The sequence below is a fragment of the Siphateles boraxobius genome, unplaced genomic scaffold (genome assembly GCF_051911475.1).
Source record: "Siphateles boraxobius isolate OS27281-9 unplaced genomic scaffold, OSU_SipBor_1 12, whole genome shotgun sequence".
NCBI classification, from domain to species: domain Eukaryota; kingdom Metazoa; phylum Chordata; class Actinopteri; order Cypriniformes; family Leuciscidae; genus Siphateles; species Siphateles boraxobius.
The window spans coordinates 27,614,436-27,637,351 of NW_027508722.1; the positions used below are offsets into that span (position 1 = coordinate 27,614,436).

At 39.5% G+C, this 22,916-nt stretch overlaps 2 protein-coding genes across 2 annotated transcripts; one reads left to right on the forward strand and one right to left on the reverse strand.

Annotated features, from left to right (window-relative positions):
* Positions 1-4,868: 4,868 nt before the first annotated feature.
* gnl2 (G protein nucleolar 2) lies at positions 4,869-20,449 on the forward strand. The gene is made up of 16 exons (XM_077217187.1): positions 4,869-5,082; positions 6,388-6,472; positions 6,833-6,927; positions 7,079-7,218; positions 9,885-10,069; positions 10,216-10,282; positions 10,387-10,545; positions 13,652-13,765; positions 14,492-14,620; positions 16,124-16,228; positions 16,320-16,478; positions 16,811-16,918; positions 17,223-17,692; positions 17,803-17,882; positions 19,796-19,872; positions 19,968-20,449. Exons 1-16 carry the CDS (start codon positions 5,019-5,021, stop codon positions 20,100-20,102), a joined length of 2,172 nt encoding a protein of 723 aa, XP_077073302.1. The 5' UTR covers positions 4,869-5,018; the 3' UTR covers positions 20,103-20,449.
* dnali1 (dynein, axonemal, light intermediate chain 1) lies at positions 20,450-22,478 on the reverse strand. The gene is made up of 6 exons (XM_077217188.1): positions 22,300-22,478; positions 22,028-22,164; positions 21,397-21,566; positions 21,091-21,269; positions 20,630-20,794; positions 20,450-20,554 (listed from the first exon to the last, which is right to left on the reverse strand). The coding sequence occupies exons 1-6, from the start codon at positions 22,378-22,380 to the stop codon at positions 20,513-20,515; spliced, it is 774 nt and encodes a 257-aa protein (XP_077073303.1). The 5' UTR covers positions 22,381-22,478; the 3' UTR covers positions 20,450-20,512.
* Between the last annotated feature and the right edge of the window lie 438 nt (positions 22,479-22,916).

Here is a 22,916-nt window from a genome sequence, read left to right on the forward strand (position 1 = left end):
GGGCGTTCCCCGGCTGCCGCTCCTGCTGGCCCGCCGCAGCAGCCTCGACCCAGGCCTTAGCATGGAGCCGGCCGCAGTAGAGACGCCCAGTCCGCTCCAGGCGCTGCCAAGCCAGGTGGCAAGCGACAGCGAAAGCATTCCGGAGCGGGCCGCCCAGGAATGGAGGAGATGCTCTTGGAGTGGCACGATCACTCCCTCCCCCCGGGTGAGGGCCGGGTGGAGCCTTTTGTTTGTGTGTGTGTCTGTTCCGCCGCTGGCTCCCTAAAAAAAAAAAAAAAAAAAAAAAAAAGCGGAGCAAGCGGTACCCACACTTCAAAGAGAGAGCAATTTGATCTGTTCCTGGGTCCCAAGAGGGCCAGTCTGGCGGGTGTGACCCTGTATAGCCTTACACCCCTCAGCTCCCCCTTGGTCGCCAGCAGGCAGCTTGGTGCGTTCGAGGACCCGGTCATCCGCCTTCTCGCGCGCCCCCTGCCGCTTGTGGAGACAGGTAAGTGTTGCACAGCACACTAACACCACTCTCTCTACTTTGCTGCCCCACCTCAGGCTCGGCTACCCCGCTCAAGTCAGTGATAGTCATCACATTAGGTGTTGAGCAGACGTGCTCCTGAAAATTCAGTGATATTCATCACACTGAGTGTTGAGCAGTGCTCCTGACTTGTGCGTGCTTATCTTATCCTGCTGGCGAAGGATTTGATATAGCCGCTCCTCCAGCCGGTACGAAGGCCAGTTGTAAACTCGTTCTTCGTGCTACTAGGTGGTGGGTCGTGACCATCTTGGCCCAAGATTGGTCTGCAGCTTTGACCTGAAAGACATGTGCTTCAGATCTCTACCTCCCGCACCGCAGGCCATCCTGTGTGTTGCGTCTAAGGGTGGAGTATCAGTACAGTGTCCTTCCCCTCGAGTGCTCCAGAGCCCGTTGGGTCTTCAGGTCAACTGGAAGAGAGTAATCTCGCCCACGGGCTGAGTATCTCTTTTTTAGTTTTGGAGAGGTACTCGGTCCAACATGTCTCTCCAATGAGAATGTGTTCAGCTGGTGTTGAAGTGAGAAAGGGTCCCACTGAAAGAACTTTCAGAGGCTCCTGGGGTATATGGTAGTCGCAGCCTTTGGCTTCCTCCATATGTGACCGCTTCAGCGCTAGCTTCACGATCGAGTCCCGAGGTGACCGTGGCAGAGCAGCTCACCCTGTGTGACTATAGTTCATCCCGGTCTGCTGCCAAACCCTCTTCAACAGAGGGGCCATGTACAAAGGGCGTGTTTTAACGGGGGCCTGGGCGCCCCCCGACTACACGGGCATTCGTGCCTCGAGTTGTTAGACATTGCGACCGTTGCGCAAGCTTCCCCTGCATGTCACAAACTCACCCGTCACCTCCTCCTTGGAGTCAGACGCTTCTGAGGGCGCCTTGTTCCACTCCTCCCGCTTACTCAATCGTGCCGCCATCGAGCCTCACGACAGTTATAGCCAGGGCAAGTGGAGACTCCATCCCGTGGGTCCGGCTGGGTCATGACCATTCCGGGGCCGCTCAGTTGCCCCCCCCGGTTTTATTTTTCCGCCAGTGTTTGGGTAAACCGAGCGGACTACCCTTGGACAAACACTGGGTCTCAGCTGCCCCAAGGGCCCGCAGAAATGCGTTTAACCCCAGTGAGCCTTCTAAAAGTGACTGCGACTCAGGGTCGCCTTGCGCCTGCTCAAGTCAGTGGAATCATCACTCTTCATGTTGAGCAGAATTGCTCCTGAAACTCAGTGAAGTTCATCGCACTCAGGTGTTGAGCAGCAATGCTCCTGTAGCTCTGTGAGTTCATCACAGGTAGCTCAGTGAATTCGTCACACGCAGTGCTGAGCAGAAATGCTCCTGGTGCTCAGTGAAGTTCTTCGCACTCAAGTGTTGAGCAGAAATGCTCCTGCAGCTCAGTGAGTTTATCACACTCAGGTGTTGAGCAGTAATGCTCCTGAAGCTCAGTGAACTTGTCACACTCAAGTGCTGAGCAGAAATGCTCCTGTCGCTCAGTGAAGTTCTTCGCACTCAAGTGTTGAGCAGAAATGCTCCTGAAGCTCGGTGAGTTTATCACACTCAGGTGTTGAGCAGGAATGCTCCTGAAGCTCAGTGAACTTGTCACACCCAAGTGCTGAGCAGAAAATGCTCCTGAAGCCCAGTGATCTTCACATGTTGTGTTGAGCAATGCTCCTGTCTTTTGCGCCCGTCGCTTGCACCTACGTGCCAAGTCAGGAGAGGAACAGGTCTTCATAGTTGCCCCTTATTGGCCCAACTAGACCTGGCTCCCTTCAACAGCCTTCCTGACTTCCCCTGAAAACTCTTTCGGGGACGGGGCACGATGGCACACGCGTTCTTCCCCCGGAGATTCCGGGCGGTCTTACATCTGAACGCGGAGGTTCAGGTGGCTATCACAAGAACATGTGATAGTTACCATCACTTCTGCGAGCACCCCCTAGAATTGGGTAGCGTGCTTACGCCTTTAGAAGTGGAACCTAGTCGTTGAGTGCGTCTTCTCTCCAGAGGAGATCCTGAAAGCTTTCGATCACTTCAGTGCTCTCTTTCCTGCAAAATGGGTTGCAGTAGGCTGTTTTCCTTCACCCGCAAAATGATGTTGCCTCGGTGTTTAAACGACGCTCATCGTGTTGCAGAAGTATGCAGAAGCACGTTCTGATCGTCAGGTTCCTGAGGAGCAAGGTCTTGTAAATCCTTGTGTCCCTCTTTATCCTCTTGGGCCTTGTCCCTGGTGCGACTGCACTGCAGAGACCGCCCCTGAGCCACTGCAGGCAGTCAGTTAAAAATTCTGTTATATCAGTTCTCCTGCTCGCGTGGTCTCTACTAGAGGGTAGGGACTTGCTCGCTTTCGGTCAACGTATTGTGCCTGGATTCTGGGCCGGCTAACTCTCACAAGCTGAGACCCCGGCTCGGATTGTGCCCAAGGTTCCTACCTCTCCCGTAATAGGAGCAGGTGGTGAGCCTGCGAGCGCTGCCCTGGAGGAGGCAGATCCAGCCCTGGCTTCTCTGTCCGTTCGCTTGGACGTGTACAGAATGCAAGTCATAGACCTCAGAGCAGCTCTTCAAATATCTGTTGGAATTCAGCAGAGAGGGAAGGCTGTTTCCATGCAAAGTTGCACTTAGTGCTTGCCTTCATTTCGGCAAAGATCCGAGATGCAACATGTCCACTTAGGTGTTGAGCTCCTCTATGATGAGTGTAAAGTGCTCCGCCTGGGCGTTGACGATATGCTTTGCTAAAACAGATTCTAGAGTTGGGGGCTGGACGACACCTAGTTGAACCGCTGCCTCACGTGGGCTCCCTTCTCATGAAGCCAGTTTCACCGTGAGCCCGGTTCAAGTGTCGGCTTGCTGCGCCATTCCCCTCCTATGGACTGGATACGTGCGCCTTTCTACTCCAGTTGAGTTCCCTTAAAATTTAACCCTGTTGAGTTCCTCCACACCCCTCCGACGTCGGACGTGCGGAACGTCTGGTGTTAGGCCTTCCACTCGTAAGCAGTGTGGATCCTGTGTTAGGCTGGGTCCATATGTTGCGGTCCCTTCGGTGACCCCATATGTGTATTCTTCCACGATACGGCTCCCTGCGGTGAGCCCGTGTCTTCCCTCGGCAGAGTCTCTCTGCCGTCACTGTCCGGTGTGTCTCCCCCCGTCTTAGGCTGGAGCCACCCCAGTGACATTCCATATGTTAGACTGCCCGGTTTCCGCCCAGTTCATATGTGTATTCTCCACATTACCTCCCTCTGGGTTGGATGTGGCTTCCGCAGCGTCCCTTCCTTCCAACGTACGGGGAACGCTTTCCCAGTGGTCCTGTAGGAACAGCAGTGACTTCCCTGGCCTAAGCCCTGTCCTTCCCCGCCTTAAGTTTGCGGGGGCATCAGGAGGCTTTGGTTTAGGCACTGGAAGGTGGCAGCGTTAGTGGCGTGTTCAATGGGTGATCCCAATTCAGTCGACCGTCGACTACGTCTGACGTTCTCGACTGAAACTGAACGTCCTGGTTGCGTATGCAACCCACCGTTCCCTGAAGGAGGGAACGGAGGACGTAGTCCCCTTGCCACTACCGCTGGACCACCGCTGACCCCGGGTGACTCTCGGCTCCTCAGCGAAAAGCAACTAGTGCGTGCATCCAGTTCCGTATTTATACCCGCGCCGCGGGGGCGGAGTGTGTGATGCGAATCACGCACGCCAATTACATTGGCTCGTTCAATAGTACTCGAAGAAGACAGGCTCTCTAGCGAGATCCCAATTCAGTCGACCGTCGACTACGTCCTCCGTTCCCTCCTTCAGGGAACGGTGGGTTGCATACACAACCAGGACGTTAGATTAATACAAACCCATTAACATATTTACTGACATAATGCATGAAGCTACTGATATAAATTAAACTTTTGAGTACTTTTTTATTGCACATATACATTTCTCAATATTAAGCATAAAATGTCTTTTAATATCACTTTTAGTAAATATAGTATGATCAATGTAGGCTACATCAATTAAATTAAATATATTTAACGTGTACCAAAGTATACTTGCAATAGTTACATTGTAGCACAATCAAATTTACTGAAGTTTATCTTCAGTTGGACCTCAGCACTATTTCCAGATAACTGCATTAAGTACAAAATGAGTTGTTCCAATTTAGCAGACTTTAAGTTTATCAATTTAGTATACCAACAATAGGCTACAATTGCAGGGTATTTATATTAAGTAGGCCTACATACATATAAAAGTATTTGCAGTATACTAAGCATAAAATAAATGTATTTTAAATACATTTTGGTATATTTGCATTGGTACATTGGATACCAATGGGTAAACTGTGGCTTTTTAGATATTCTTGATATGAGTCCGAGTACTGACTTTTCTCAACGGGAAAGAAAGAAAATCCGTCGCTTGATTGATGACGTACTTCCTGGGTTGTGTAGTTCATTGTAACACGTGGAAATCTACAGTGGACTGAAATACTGCTTTATTACTATATTTACAGTATTGGGAGTGTACCGGAGTAATCGATCACAATGGTTAAACCACAATACAAGGGGAAAAGCTCCATAAATCCCTCAACCTCCAGCAGTAATCCCGGTAAGATTAAATGAACCGCTGGTTTGAATGTGAACTGCTAGCAAGGCTAGGCTATTGGCCAACTCTTGTTGAGAAGTATACAAGTCATTCTATATAGTTATATTTTCACTTTTGCATGTTGTAAAGCAACTTGCTTCTATTCATACAGGGTAACTCGTTGATTGTGTGAAATCACTAACGTTACTTCTGTCAAGCATTTAAATGTCCCATCAGAGGCTGTTGGCAATTGTATTGTGATGACCGTGTCAGTGTGCCAAACGTGACTTGTTTTTACATGACAATTATAACATCAAATTAAAATCGTACTAAATTGCTACCACAATGTTTGACTTTTTTTCAAAAATGTTCCGGATCAGTTGTCAGTCTGAGCAATTATGGAGCTGTCACATTTTTAAAGATTTGACTTTAAGTGCTATTTTGCTAGAAATCCTGAATCTTTTCTTACACTGCTCATTAAAAAAAACTATTTAAAAACAAAAGGCAATCTTTTTTTGTAAAAAATATTTAACATATGACCGATCTGAAGTTAGGTATTGAATGTAATCAAATAAAAGTTTAAGGACACATGCTACAAATTATAATACATATATATTAATAATAAAAATTGTTCAGCAAGGGTGCATTCAATTAATCAAAAAAGTCGCAGTGAAGACATTTAAATAAATGCTGTTATTTTGAACTAGCCTAATCTTCAAAGAATAATTGACAACAGAATATCATGGTCTGTTTTCACCAGTGAGGATAAGAAATGTTTTGCGCATCAAATTAGCATATTAGAATGATCTCTGAAGGATCATGTGACACTGAATACTGGAGAAATGGCTTGTGAAAATTCAGCTTTGCCATCACAGGAATAAATTACATTATAAAGTTTATTAAAATAGAAAACAGTTACTTTGATATTTCACTATATTACTGTTTTACTGTATTTTTAATAAAAAATGCAACCTTGGTGAACATAAGAGACTTCTTTCAAAATCTTACTGTCCCCTAACTTTTTGAACATTCATTGTTGATATGTATGTGGCAAATAAAATGTACTGAAGACAACTTAGGTGTACACACAAGCAGTGATATTTTGCATGTTATTAATTCAATAAAATATTTAAAAACAAAAATTGTGCATTATCCATTCACAAGGTAGTTGGTAGACTTTTGAACTGACACAAGGGCCTATTCTGTTAACCCTTGTGTTCAAATTGAACAATCTTTCACAATTCACCCAAAATTAAAGTAGATTGAACTATACGTCCCTGTGTATAACAATGTTTTTCTATATTTTTTTGAATATTCCCAACCCTACAGACCGAGTCAAGGGAGCTGGAGGGAACAACATGAGGGACCGTGCCACCATCCGACGGTTGAATATGTACAGACAGAAGCAGAGATGGTAACAGTTTGATCTGTCATTTACAAAATTACATATACAAGATTCAGATTTGTAGCAAACACTAGTTCTTTATTTGGATCCCCATTAGCTTCCAGAAAGTGGTTTCTAATCTTCCTGGGGTCCACAAAAGCAATACAAGACAGAAAGCCATACAAATAAAATTAAAACACAAGTACAATCAATTACTCTAATCAAATCACCAAACTATACATCTTAGCAGTAGCAGAACATCCAATATACATCTACATATTTGTAAGCATGTCTTTACATTGTATATAGTTGAAGTGGGTCATGAGGTTTTGACAAGAACTAAAGTTAATTGATAAAACACACATGTTTTTTTCATTATTATGCTCACAGCAACAATCGGGGTAAGGTGATAAAGCCCTTGCAGTACCAGAACACAGTTGCTCCTGGAACTGTGGCCAGAGTTGAGCCCAACATCAAATGGTTCGGTAAGAGCAATCCATTTTAGCGTTTTAATGAACCCTAATCTGTGAGAATGATTATTGAGGGGAATTAGCCTCAATTGTCCTCTTTTCCAAGTAGGATTAGGATCTGAATATATAAATATTTATTTGCTTTTCCCATATGCTCCCTTTGCAGCTAATACACGTGTCATCAAGCAGTCGTCATTGCAGAAATTCCAAGAAGAGATGAACGCAGTAAAGAAAAGTCCGTACAGAGTAGTGATGAAACAGAGCAAGCTACCGATGTCCTTGCTGCATGACCGAATAAAGGCACACGTGAGTATGCAAGATACCTTGGTATATATCCACTGTTTTAAATACAAAAATCCTGTTTTTTAGTCCCAATGCAGCCTGTTGAGAGGAGACAATTAGGCTGTTTACGTGAAACCATTTGAGATTTGCTGAGCAGCCAGTCCCATAATTCATTGGGATGAGCTCTGTAAAATAAATAAATACATACATGAAATGTGAATATATTTATAATTTTCTTAAAACCGAAAAAGTAAAGTTTTACATATTTTAAAGTATCATAATGCTATTTTATTAACATGCTAACGTCTAACTCTGGCCTTTACATGAGGTAGTGTTATTTTAGTATTTATGCACTATTATGGTATTTATTAATATTTCTTAAAATTAGCTTTTATTTTTATATTTTCAGTTTTCATTTAAAAGTTTAGAAATTTAGTTATGTGTCATTCACTGGTAATTTTTTATTGGTTTTAGCTTTAATTTTTAGTTATAGTTATAATTGTTTTGTTTTTTTTCAATTTCTAGTTTACATTTAAGTTTTCATATTAATTTTGTATTACATTCTCATATAGTTTTGTTTCAATTTCTGAAAACGATTGATAATAGCTTGTTAGTAGTACTGGTTTATGATGCACAAAGTTTCTGTGTGTTATCATATGATTAGAAAAAAATAAATCAAAAATGTCCCTGTCCATAAACTTAAAGGGTAAAATTCCATTTCCGACTTGTATGACCAGTTGCTCATTTCCGGTAAATTCTTATAGGCAATTTGCATTTGCTCATTTGTATTTATGTTTTTCGGGACACCTCTTGGCCAAACGTCTCGTAACTTGTAGACCTCGTTTAACACGTGCTAACCACAACAAAATGATTTTGTTAATCTAATAGCGGTGTACTAGTGAGGCCAAGGCCTGACCTGCGATAGAACTTACTCTTTGGCACCTGAGGTCCTGCCATTTGCCAGTAGTAAAGAACAGAGCAAAAATATGTGCTCAGTTCTTCATGTTCCTTCTGCAACTGTTGTTGATTCGCTTCAGGATCTAAACTGTTCCATGTGTGAGCAAAACCTTTTAGGACTTTGTGTAATGAACGTCCCACTCTACTTTATTCTGCGTCTCAGAACTGTGACACTTACTATGTTTTTGTTCTTGTGTTCAACCTTGGTTGAAGGGAACTGCCAATACTGTCTCAATTATTGTACAGATATAATTTCATCCTCTCTTTTTGATTTGTGGTGTTTGAGCAGCTCCTCCAGCCTGTGCCGTAATGCCCATTGTTTGCGCACATTTTTGCTCTTTCTCAGAAATATATTGAACATGTTGTGATGTGGTGGTTAGCCTCAAATCAGGTTGTTTTTTATCATCCACGTCAATTGTTCCGAAGAAATGCAATCTTACCAGAAGTAGAATTTCTTACGAGAAATGTTACTGGCTTTGACAAGATCTGTAAATTGCTTGTCGTTTTATTCCATCCTCTGTTGCAACAGTGGTATGGCTTCCCTTTTTTTAATTTTTTTTAGGTCATTACAGATTGCAATTTAGCCGGGTGAAGTTAAACGTGTAATGTTTTGTTCATTGTTCCTGGGATTTGTGTGATCTGGATATAGGAATATTTGTTTTTATCAGCACTGTAAAATTAGCTGCCTTTTTATTAAAATGTAAGTTATATTCTAGCTACACTGCCGCTCAAATGTTTGGGGTTAGTAAGATTTATAAAATGTTTTTAAAAGTTTTTTAGAATTTCTTTATGCTCACAAGTTTTAAGGCTGCAGTTATTTGATCAAAATTACAATAAAAACAATAATATTCTGAAATATGATTACATTTTAAAACAACTTTTTTTTCTATATTTTAGAATGTAATTTATTCCTGTGTTGGCAAAGCTGAATTTTCAGCATCATTACTCCAGTCTTCAGTTTCACATGATCCTTCAGAAATCATTCTAATATGCTGATTTGCTGCTTAAGAAACAGTTCAGGATGAATAGAATAGAATAGAATAGAATAAAAAGAAAAGTATTAATTTTAAATAACATTTTTTGCAGCAAGGTCAGTGTCCTTACTGTCACTTTTTATCAATTGAAATGCATTCTTGCATGAATAAAAGTGTTAGTTTGTTTTTTTAAATGTTACTGGCACCAAACTCAAGCACAGTAGTATATATACAATTCTAAATATGTAAAGCTGGTGTTTACAAATCTGATTTAAACCACATCTGCATTTAGTTTGAAAAAGTTTACAATCTGATCTTTTTTTGGAATACGTCTAGATCAGATTAAAAGTTTTCTTTGTTTGGGATGTTACCAAGTGTGCAATGCTTTCTGGAGCTGTGGCCAAATACAAATTTAACCTTGTTTAGTGTATTATGTCTCTTAGGATCTTGTTGACGCCTAAATCTTTACTATTGTAGATACAGTCTAGACTACACTGTCTAAACAAACAGATTTCAGCACTTTATCAAACAGAAAGTCTATCCTAAAGATCAGTTTAAAAAAAAAAAATAGATTAATATGCAATATAAATAAAGTCCCATTAATATATGCTTAATAGAAGTGATCATGTTGCTTTGTATGGCACAAAATTTTATGACACCCTCTTGTATGCCATAAAATGTGTTATTGAGTACACTCTGCTCGGGATAACAGGTCTCATGAAATATGTATGTCAATTTATCTTCTGCTGGTTCTTGTAGAACTCCAAGGTGCACATTCTGGACACAGAGACGTTTGAGACCACTTTTGGCCCAAAGGCACAAAGAAAGAGGCCCAACTTGACTGTGGGAGAGCTGAAGGACTTCGCTGAAAAGGCAGAGGTCTCGGCTCAGAGCTACAGTACTGAGAAAGACCGTGATTTGGTGTTTGAGGACAGCGGAGTCAAGTGAGTGGAGTGATTTCTAAAGCTCCTATAGCTCAGTACATCCCTACTGCAGAAATGATGCCCTGTTTTTATAGCAAATATGGTAAATATATTATGAAATAACTGGATAAATGCCTCAAAGCCAGTTAATTTCCCTTTCACTGCAGGGACGAGGCTCGGGAGGAAATCTTCAAGAAGGGTCAGTCAAAGAGGATCTGGGGCGAGCTGTATAAGGTAGCTATAACCATCTCACAACCAGTTGCTCTATAAAAGTTTTAATAAAAACCACAGTACTGCCAAATGATGCCTCGTCTTAAAATGGAGCATGTTTTGCACAGGTGATCGACTCTTCGGACGTCGTTATCCAGGTGCTAGATGCTCGGGACCCTATGGGCACTCGTTCCCAGAGCATTGAGTCCTACCTAAAGAAAGAGAAACCTTGGAAGCACCTCATCTTTGTGCTCAACAAGTGTGACCTCATTCCCACATGGGTTACGGTAAGAAAATAAAGCTGAATACTTCAATACTAGTTCCAAAACCTGTTGAGCTGCCTATGTAGGCTGGAATGGTGTTCCAGGTGCTTTTTAAGATACCTTCACTTGGGGAAACTCAGTGTAGAATGCAAGAAAAGTGCACTTCAGTAATCTAAGTGGGGGGAAAAGTCTATCCAAAATGGCAGAAACAGTGCAAGAAATGTCAATTATAAATCTACTTCTAAATTAAAAACAAATCTAAATCTAGGACAAAAATATAATTAAACATATTTATTTCCAGCATTTGTTTGTGCAGCGTATGTTTTAATTAGCTTAGCCACATTCTAACATAGCCTGTGTTGAAATTCATTTATGTTAAATCTACTTATTCAGGAGCAAAAAACAGTATTTTGGAAAGCATACCTGGAAACTTGTCGTGCCGTTTTCTTGGTCAATTGGGTTATTTACGTGAATCGTGTAGAACCGGGGAGTTTTTTTTTTTCCTGCTGACCAAAATTTCGTTATTTCAAATGTAGGCGCGTTGCGCGTGGTAAGCGCCTGAGCCACCACAACATTGCCCAACATCAAATGGCAAACGTAATGCAAGCGGAACGAAACTGCTCGTTATTGTGTGGTTGACGGACCGTTTATCAGTTTGGACCAGTGTTGCCAACTTAGCACCTTTGTCGCTATTTTTAGCGACTTTTCAGACCCCTTTTAACTAAGTTTTTTTTAAAAAGCGACTAGCGACAAATCTAGCGACTTTTTTAGACAAACCTCAGTAACCTCCAGATGTTGCCAGTACTGTTCTGCGAGCGCGAGCTCTTGCTTTCTCCCTGCCGTCACTCTCTCTAACTGCGTCTACCTTGTTCAGTGAATGGCTGAGACGAGCAGCGCGCGGCAGTTTTTTTTTTCCCCCACGGACTTGTCACTTATCTGCTTCTCTTTTGTTTTATTTTTAAAGAGTTTTGTTTGACCATTTTAATTTACTTTCTTTTCTTGTGCTTATTACTTGTAATACTCGCTATCACAGAGCTTTCACCCAGTTCCCGAACTCTCTCAATTCAGATAATTTTACACATATAAAAAGATTTAGTCATTCACTATATCATAGCTACTTGTTCTATTGTCTGACAAAAATAATATAGGCAATGAGAACAGCTTTATTGGACATTCGGCTATATTATATTATATTATATTAAAATACAGAATGTGAGCATGAATTTAGAGGGAAAACACATTACGCAGGCAGAGCGCAAGTACGACGTGATGACGTCATGAATATGCTAATTAGCATATGACGTCATCTAGCGACATTTGGCGACTTTTAGGGAAGGCGTCAGCTACTTTCCTTTGAAAATAGTTGGCAACAGTGGTTTGGACCAAATTATCGCGAGCCGATCTTGATCAAGCGACACTGTTACTACACAGCGCTAATAAGAGATCCAGTAAAGGAAGCATTTGAATTTACAACAGAAGTAATAACATCGCTGCGACTCCTGCGAGATCTAGTGAGAAACATTCACATTTCTCCGTTATTAACGGATCAAACAGCACTAACGTGGAAACCAGGAAGAAACATTGTGCCATGAATTACCTATCCAGTGTCCACAGATCAGCAATATTCACCATGGATTAACTGTAGTAACACTAACTGCAACCATGGAAGTTTGGCAGGAATAGTAGGCTATAATGCCTTCAAGTAACATTATGTCGGTTTTATTTTGACATTGTGAATACAATTGCTGCCCTCAAACTAATCTGAACTAAAATAAACCTTTGTTTATAACTACTACAACATTACATTTCATTTTTTCCAAGGAGCTGTTTTGTTTTATATGCTCCTAAGAAGAGTCAATTAGCTCCAGAATTGCTCAAAGTAAAAAAAAAAATCATACTTTATGATGTTAGTTTTAATTTAAAAAAGAATTAAAAAAATTAAATCAAGGAAATGACCTAAAACCTGGTAAACAGTAATTTCTAACAACATAGGGCTATTTAGATAAACAATCTGGCGAGCTTGTTGTTTTAGGCTAATACACCAACAGCAAATTTCTGTTTAATAAAGCGCTCAGAAATGTGTCGTTTGCATATTAAAATCTCAAAAATTAAGATTTTTGGAAAACACCCCCATGGATGTATGGAACCGTGTATGTAGGCAGTAGACAGCAAGGCAACTCACTAGGTTTTTGGAAAAAGGCCACTGTCTGCAATGTGTCCTGTCGTACATTCAATTATACCGTCTCTGGTGTTTGTTTCACTGACAGACAGGCATGTTTATCTTGGCTTGCCCAACTTTTGTAATAGTTAACCAGTTAAAAGTTCCTTCCCTGACAGATATTTTCCAATTTTCACATCTATAATTCTTGTTGTTTGTAAATTGTGTTATTGGTGATTCTGAAATGCAGCAACAGGAAAACGAGGGAGCTCTAGCAGCTGTTTATAAGCTGCAGACTTTTGCATTCAAGCCGAAGAAACATTTGCCTCCTACCTCCTTCAGATTTATGACGGGTCTTTTGTAAACCTAACAGGAAAATTATTGGGAAATCCATTATTTTCGTTGTTGAGAGGTAATCACTTTTGCAGTGATTCTTGTTGGGCACACATTTTATTTATTTATTTTTATCTGTTCTCTCATCAAAACATTTTATTTGCGCTCCTGTACCAGCAATTAAAATAATGTAAAATTAAGAAAATGTAATTTGAAAGATAAATATGCAATCGCAATATGCATTTAAATTTTTATTTGTGCAAATGCACAGCATTTTAACTGCTTAATAATCTTATTGAAAAGATTGAGGACCAGATTTATTTTTAGAATTTTTATCAAAGATAAACATTAAAAAAACATTTATACATTTTTTACTTGCATTTTTTAAATATTTTTATGTCATTTATTTATATCTTTCTTTCCTCTCACCGGCTGGGGAAGCTGGCTACAAACAATTGTAATTATATTAATACACATTTTATATGAAAATGCTCTTGAATTTAAGGTGAACTGTGATTTATAAACAGGGATGCATTTTGGAAAAAAAAGCTTCATATGGCCATTTAATAAATCAGTATATAAACTTTCGTACTAGGATCATTCACTTAGAATAATTCTACGGATTCTTGTATGTTGTAGAAACGCTGGGTTGCAGTTCTTTCTCAGGAACACCCCACTTTGGCCTTTCACGCCAGTCTTACCAACTCCTTCGGCAAGGGCTCCCTTATCCAGCTCCTGCGGCAGTTTGGAAAGGTAAGACCTTAAACCGTTACAGCATATTTTTTGTGCATACACATCATGCCTTGGAAACCAGGGGCAGCAGGTTTTAAATGCACATTGGTTTTGCTCCACAACGTTTATCTACTCAAACCGCAGTTTTAGGACAAGATCAGCCTGTTTTCTGGTCCGTAATGGCAACAGATATAGACAGCAGTGGTTTGATCGGGTACCAGATGCTACCCACCCTCCCATAGTATTGGGCTCCTCTCCTGTCTTCACATCTGCCTCTGAGCTATTTTTGGGAGCACAGCCGTAAACAAAAACTTGGAAATTCTAAAAAGGAGAGTGGGCTTACGTAACATAAATTTTGTGAGAGTTATATGACGACACTTTTTAGGAGTTGGAAAACACCGGCACAAAAATGTCCCAGTTACCATGCGTGCAATATAAATCAGTAGGTGTAATGACATTTAAGAGAGGCCTTTGTAGATTGTGTATGAAGTCTTCATTTCTTGGGCAGTGGCCCCCTTTTAAAAGTGAATAGTGAAATTGGAGAGGCAATGTGTGCAAATTATTGGGGGAAGAGTTGATCCAAGGTTTTTCTTAGAATTTCGAAGGTCTTGTTTTCCTGACCTCGATACCGTGAAACCGACATAATATCAGAGGACTCGACAATATGTGTGTAACTCTTCTATTTAATTGCTACTTTCAAAATGACTTTTGCCTACTATTAACATGTCCATATTGATTTTTGCTCAGCTCCACTCAGACAAAAAGCAGATCAGTGTTGGTTTCATTGGTTACCCCAATGTTGGAAAGAGCTCTGTTATCAATACCCTGCGCTCCAAAAAAGTTTGTAACGTGGCACCCCTTGCTGGTGAGACTAAGGTAAGACCTCAGAACCTTATTTGTTTTCATCTCAGGGATGTTTTTTCTTCTTTCTTTTTCTTTTTCATATTCATATGGATTTCTGTATTTTCCTACCTGAAAAGTTCGACCCACCTGCATTGTGTAAATCTGAAGAAATAAATTTTTGTTTTCAAATACTTTTAAGATACTTTATTAATTTACATGCGAACAGCGCATGATCCATATGATTTGAGTGTCTGGGAATGGCTTGATTGGTTTGCAGTAAATGCTGCTCCACACAAGCTCCATCTCTGCATGTGCTGTGAGTTTCGGTCGATTATAACATGCATTTGAAAATGGAATGCGCCTGCCATCTTGTTAAATTTGTAATGATAATCGTTTAGAAGTTAAAGGGATAGTTCACCCAAAAATGAGAATTCTGTCATTTACTCACCCTCAAGTTGTTCCAAACCAAAATAAAATATTTTAAGTTTTAGGTTTATAGTAACATGGTTGGAATTTTAATTGTTTTATATATATATATATATATATATATATATATATAAAATAAATGTATTATTGTTAATAGTTATTAAGAGAAGTTTAGCACAATGTTAAATCTGCTTTTTTCCATGCTATGAATAAAAAGGAAAGGATGTCAACCAGCCAATACCACATGTAGCACTTAAACTGCATTTCAAGACGCCTTCTATTTAAGATTTTTCATTTTTGGTGATCTGTTCTTATAACATCCACTTGTAGTTGTTACGTACTGATCGTAAACATCAGACGATTGAGCGACTATTCTTTTAAGGGTCACTAAATGATCCTGAATTTGCCCTGCCAGCTCCTGACATGTGTAAACATTTTGGATGGCTTAAGTTTCCAGCAGTTTGGTTTTGGCTGCTACTTTTGTGTATTCATGTTATTGTGTGAAATTACTTTTTTATGTTGTCAAATTTTTCCTCTCATTTTACAAACATGGAACTGAGAGCGAGTGAAAGTTCAAGGCGAAGGAAAAACACATTACTGACAGAGGCCAGATTGAAATCAAATTCTAAACAAATCTGGACTTCCACGCTCTTCTGTTTATGTTTTAAATGATAAATTGTATAATTTAAAATCTCCCTTGTGTACTCTGATATGGGTGATTCTTCAATTATTAGACATTTTCTTTCCATTATTTTCTTTTCTTTTAAAAACAGAGTTTCTAGTTCGATTATGAAATAAATAGATTGATTTGATTGATTATAATACTTTTTGTTATGCCTCTTTTAACTAGTTTTTCCTAATGTTGAAATGTTACATTTGCTTCAATCACTGTTTAGGCCTGTTAAGTTTCATTTGTATTAACTCAAAAGTTAATTGACTGCTTGCCAACTTGACACAAGTTATTATAAATCGCTTTTGTTTAAATGCTGTTCATTATATTGAAATGTTTTCGGTCTTGTGGTTTCTTAAATGGAGGAAATGGATGAATCCATGGACTTGTTCAAGCTTAAGCTTTATGCCACAACCAACTGTTTTGTTTCTGTCTGACAGGTCTGGCAGTATATCACCCTAATGAGACGCCTTTTCCTCATCGACTGTCCCGGCGTCGTCTATCCCTCCGACGACAGCGAGACTGACATTGTGCTGAAGGGAGTGGTACGTTGACCTGGACACTCAAAGTCAACCGTTCAGATTTTGCAATCCCAGCGGCCACTTCATCCATTTATTTTATATCTGTTGCTTTTAGGTCCAAGTGGAGAAGATCCGAACTCCAGAGGATCACATCGGAGCGGTGCTGGAGAGGGCCAAAGCGGAGTACATCCAGAAGACATACCGCATTCCATCCTGGAGCTCCGCCGAGGATTTCCTGGAAAAGCTCGCCTTTCGCACCGGAAAACTGCTTAAGGTCTGGCCTGATTGTGGAGTAACTGATAAAATGAACTGTCAGCTCGGTCCTCGCGGCACATTTGTTTATTCGTTCCTCTAGAGGGACCGATAGAGATGTGGCAGTTTGCTTACTTTAAGCTGGTGGAAAACATTTAAATTAAAGTTCAAATAGCCACATTTTCGATACTCTCATGCCAAAACCACTAAGATTTAATTCAAAATCTGAGTTTTATAAATGGGTTTTGCCCTACAGGTTGGTTACACGGGTTAGTTCACATCTTTGTCTTTCTCCAAATACTGTACATGTCTGAGCTGTAACGACTGGTATTTTGTGGTGTTCTTGTAATACAGGGTGGAGAGCCAGATCTGTCTACTGTGTCTAAAATGGTTTTGAACGATTGGCAGAGGGGACGCATCCCCTTTTTTGTGAAGCCACCTGGGGCCGAGATGGATGAAGAGGTAAATGTTCTTAAATTATGACAAAGTTTAGATTCTTTTAGTAAAACAATAGCTCAGGCTGTATTCAAAAATGAGTTCCAAGATAAGTATTTTGTAAAATTAGAGCATTGTTTTCTAAAAGACCTCAGAAGACATTGATTATATGTAACTTCCTTAATGCATATTGAATTACTTGGTACAAATCCCTTTTTAAGTCACTGTGGCCAACAAAATTACTTGAATTTTGCCAGTCTTTATACTGGCAGACCCTAATGCACTTGTAAACATTTATAGTCTTAAACTGACACTTGATCTTTCCAATCAGTACAAAGCAAAACTGATGCTGGAAATGTCTGAGATGGAAACCGAGAAGGAAGAGTTAGAAAACAGACTTGAAGCTCAGGATGTGGAGGGGGCCTCATCTAGCCAGCAGGAAGATCAAAAGCTGCTGAGACAGAAACAAGAGGAGATGCAGAAAATCTTCAGTAATGTCAAGCAGAACTTTGGCAAATTAAACGTCGCTCCAGAGTTCAGCGAGGAGGACCTTGTGCCTGTCGAGATGCCTGACATCCTGGAACCCTTGGGTTCAGAAGATGAGCAAGATGAGGAAAATGAGGAGGATGAGGAAAAAGAGCAGAGTGGAGAACTACAGGGAGACGAATCCTCTGTTTCCGGCCCCCCGACCACAGCAGAGAAAAAGAGCACACGTGAAGTGAATAAAGAGATGGATATGAAGATTGCCAAATTGAAACAGTTTCTTGATCGTGCAAAGTCAAAGCACTTCTCCGCCATACGGTTTGTTTAAACTCATATTGAAAAGGTTATGAGAGGGTTCTGTGATTTTGAGTTCAGTGTTTAGCTCTTATCTATGGATATTCTAATGGGTTGTCTTGATGTTTCTGCAGCATTCCTAAAGGCCTTTCCGAAAAGGTGTTCACTGAAGCCACAGCAAAGCAGAATTCTACAAAGAATCTGCAACAGAAAGGTACACTCACCCAACTAACCCAAGTTGATGCCAAATGCTTGTGTATTAAAAAAGAAATGTCCGCTAGAACTGCATATTTAATGTACATCTATATTTTTTGTTTTATAAATGTATATTTTTATAGAAATATTTTTTTATTTTTCAGATATATATATTTTTTATTTTTAAAAAATATTTTATTTATTTTTTTAAAGATTTTTTTTATTTTTAATTTAATTTTAAGAATTATCTTATCTCACCATGGCTGCCTTTATTTAATCAAAATACAGTAATTTTTTATACAATAGAAAAGGTAATATTGTGAAATAGTATTACAATTTAAAATAACTATTTCCTTTTTTAATATATCTTAAAATGTAATTTATTCTTTTGACGGCAAACATTACTCCAGTCTTCAGTGTCACATGATCCTTTAGAAATCATTCTAATATTCTGATTTGCTACTCAACGTCTAAAATTAATTATTTCTACAACATTAACTACTAAACTTATTATTATTATTATTGACATTTAGGCCTGTCGCGATAATCAATAAATCAATTAATCGCACGATAAAAAAAATTAGCTCGATAATTTTTCCGGCCGCGATAATTTACATTTGCATGCTTGTTTTGTTTTCCTCGTCTCTCTCTCTCTCTCTCTCTCTCTCTCTCTCTCTCTCTCTCTCTACCAAAGAGACTGAATGACAATATCAACGCTGACCGCCACACATTGATTTTCGAATGTTTTTTTTAATTATAATTTTTTTTTTACTGAGCCTATTTACAATCGTATTTGATTGCTGAGCGCCGTAGCGCGTCCCTCTCTCTCTCGCGCGCGCGCTCTTTCACCCTCATATGAGGCGACATACCGCCGTCTAGGGCTTAAATCAAACTTCATTCACGCACACATAGGCCTATATGAAACACTTGCATACACATTAAGTAGTCAAACATACATGTATACGTCTGAATGCTCAAACTCTACACACACGGGAACAGATGCGCGCACACAAACTCTCCACGCACATATGAGACGCGCGCAAACACACAAACTCGCGCATACTCATATGAGACGCGAGCGCAAACACATGTACAAACTCAAAGAGACGGAGCACACACACACACAAACTGTCCGCGCACATACTCATATGAGACGCGAGCACACACACACACACAAACTAGTGCAAATACTCATATGAGACGCTTGCTCACACAGTATATGATGCATATGATTCTCAGTGTGAACGGAAGTCACACATGTGCATTTTTTGTTATCAGAGACAGAGTCCATTGCTTTTATTGTTTTTGCTTTTTTTTCATTTAAATAGTCTTTAGAAATAAAAGTTTATTGATGTTTGAAAAGGTGTACCTGCATTATTATGCCATTGACATCATTATTTTAGATGAAAATGGTCTCAGAACGACAATATTATCGTTTATGATCAATATTATCGTTTATCGCAATAATTTCTTGGGCAATTTATCGTCCAGCAAAATTTGTTATCGTGACAGGCCTATTGACATTAAACCTTTTTTGTGGAAACCATGATAGATTTTTAAGGATTCTTTGGTAAATAAAAAGTAAAAAAAATGACAGCGTTTATTTAAAATAGAAATCGTTTTAATTTTATAAATGTCTTTACTGTCACTTTTGACAATTGAATGCATCATTGCTAAATAAAAGTAGTTTACATTTTTCAAAACAAATGATTACTGACCCTAAACAATATTTAAATATTCACAATAATATTAATAAATATTGATATAGACAGCAATATAAACAATATTTAAAAAATCTCCATAATGCAAGGTAAGACTTGCAAACCCAGTTGAATACACTGAATATTTCCTCAGAGATGTTTCAATGATTAGGGGATGTCTGGTGCTTTAAAGAAGTGAGTAAAAGACACCCAACCTCTTTTTGTTTTCCAGCTGTGACAGTGGGCAAAAAGAGGAAAGCTGTGGAAGATGAGGAGCCTGGCCAGGCTACCAAACTGACATCTAAAGAGGTATGCACTGTTCTCCCAGCTCCCAGCTCCCAGCTTCTCCCAGTTTGAGACCAAACTAATCTCTTTCTTTCTGTTGATCTACTTCACCCAAACAGAAAAGAAGCCTGGAGCGTGCACAGAGAGTGAAGAAAGTTGGGGTCCGCTATTATGAGACGCACAATGTCAAGAACAAGAATAAGAACCGAAAAATGCCCTTGGATGGCAAGAAATCCAAACGAGCTAAGCGATAAGACCTGGTCAGAAACCCAGTCACGTCAATCCCCGTTTCCATCGTCATGTCGGTGGCTAAATTGGAACATCTGGAGTGGAATCATAGTGATTTGTGTAAAGGTGAAGGTTTGGTTGATCTGTGATGCAATCGTTCCAATGCACTTTATTCATACTGTGGTTCCAGCCATCCTCATGAACAATTATGACTACAATTCATTTCAGCACTGTGCATTTTCAAAGTTTTTAACTTAAGACAGTGTGTCCTGATTCAGCAGTGTTGAATGGTGGATAATGTACCCGTGTTTCTATGTCTGATCTTTTTCTTTTGTTTGGAGAAAAAAAAGAAAGAATAAATACTCAGAACAGATGCTTTTATAAATGTTTTATTCTTTGAAACTGAATAGTTTGCGTATTAATACTCTAATAACATCTAGGCTTTATTCTTCAAGGTAATTATGCCCTCCAGTTGTGCCTAAAAAATAAATGGACACATTAGAGTCTGAAAAAGTAATGTCAGAAATCCTCATTATGATGATCTTTGCTTTACCTTGAGTTGCTGGTTGGTTCGTTTGAGGAACTGGACCTCATCGGCATGCTTCTTTTCCTCAATTTCCCGCCGTTCTGCTTCCCGTCTCTCGATTGCTTCACATTTAGCCTTTTGCTCATTCAATAGCCTCTCCAAATCTTGCTTCTCGCTCTCCAACTCTGAAATCTACCAAGAGTTTTTATCTCAATGAGTAGAAAATGGTAATTGTCCAGTTTTGCTTTAAAGATAAAGATTTTTCTTCTGCAGAACACACACACACAAAAAAAGATATTTTGAATAATGTCTCTTGTGTCGTCGCCCCCCCCCCCCCCCCCATAAAAGTAAAAAAAAAATGTCAGTTTGGATGCCATTGACTTTCATTACATGGACAAAAAAATAAAATAAAACATTTGAAACATCTTCTTGTGTGTTCCGCAGACAAAAACAAAGCAAGTTTTTGATTTAACTATCCCTATAAGGACCTTGTTCTCCATGTCAGACTTTCCCTGCTCCCCCTGAAGTGCTTTCCTCATGCCAAAGGCCACACTGCTCTCGTACAGTGTCTGATAGGCAGCAATGGTCATGCGAATCTCATCTCTTACTTGCAGCAGCAGGAGGCCCCGCTCGGCACAGTTAATGGTGACTTGTCTGATTAACTCATCTAAGAGATTGAAAGAGGGGAATGCCATGTAAATCATCTAAGAGATTGAAAGAGGGGAATGCCATGTAAATCAATGTCAAGAGCTATTAACATGACACTTCATTTAGAATGTAGTATGTATTTTTACCAAAGCACTGAGAGTAGAGCTCCCTGCGGACTGGGCAGATGCCGGTCTCTCTGGCCTGCCTCTCCTGCAGGGTTTTGTCCAGCTGTTCTTGCAAATGAATAACATCCATTCGTGTGCATGGAGCGCTGGACACTGGCTGCACCCATAACTGGTTATCCTCCATCCATTCCCTGCAACAGAACCATTAGTATAATTTATACAGTTCCATTCAAACGTTTTTTTAAAAGCTGAATTTTCAGCATCATTACTCCAGTCTTCAGTGTCATATGATCCTTCAGAAATCATTCTAATATGTTGATTTGCTATTCAAGAAACATTTCTTCTGATTATCATCAATGTTGAAAACATTTGTGCTGCTTAATATTTTTGAGGAAACCGTGATGCATTTATTTCAGGATTCTTTGATGAATAGAAACAGCATTTATCTTCTGTAAATTATAAATGTCTTTACTGTCACATTTGATCAATTTAATGTGCCCTTACTGAATAGAAGTATTAGCCCATTATTATTATTATTATTTATCTTACTGAGCCCAACATTTTAAACGTTAGTGTGTGATGTGATTAATGTTAGGTATCAGCACCCAATTGAACAAAACTTCTACTTATCATTGTAAGAGGTTTATTTTACTTTGGTGGTAGAATGGCATTTAGGATCTCTTCGGTTTGCTGCTTGCTGGCATCCGCTGAGGGACTCTTGGGTTTGGGTGGAGGTGGGACCGGGCCGGTGTCAACCATCTGTAGGGGACTCACTTTCAAAGGGCGACTCTGTGTCAAATGTGAAGTAAGAGATGCAAATAAACTGTTAACGCTTTATTACAACAACAATGTATACTTTAGCAGGTTTGTTTTTATTCGAATAACGATAACGTTACAAACAGTCAATAACTGTGCTTAAGTTACCTTTGGAGACTTCTTCTCTGTATTTTTTCTCACTAACACCGGATAATCATACTTCAACAAGGAGTCAGACGGAGTAATCATGCTTATAATGATAAAGTGCAGAAATAAAAATGAAAGAAGTCTGCGTTGCGTTTTGTTTTAGGAAGACTTCAAATTCCCTCGGTAGCGCTGTAAAAGTTTCGTTTACGTTGCTATAACAACCTTGGCTTGTCATCAAGGTTCTTCAGTCCGCAGGAGTGAACCAGTCACAATAATTGGTAGGAAATAAATTCTTTACAAACTATACTGCTAAATTGACCAATTAAATATTTATGACTTTAAAGCATTTTAAAGTAAATTACACAAATATATTGTGGTATTTTATTTTTCTGATATTTCTGTCCTAAAACACAAGACAGAACTCGCCACTTGGTGGCACAAACGTTACACGTTAAAGCAAAAAAGAATTTTGGCGCATGTAATATTAATTCTGATTATGATTGATAAGTGAACAGGCATCCTTTTACTCGTTATATACTTGTTTTTGGTTTTTATTACGCTTTGACACTTTTTATTAATCTATTTCCATTTTTCTTATTTGTATTTAACTATTTGCGCAATGTTAATGCCTGTTAAAA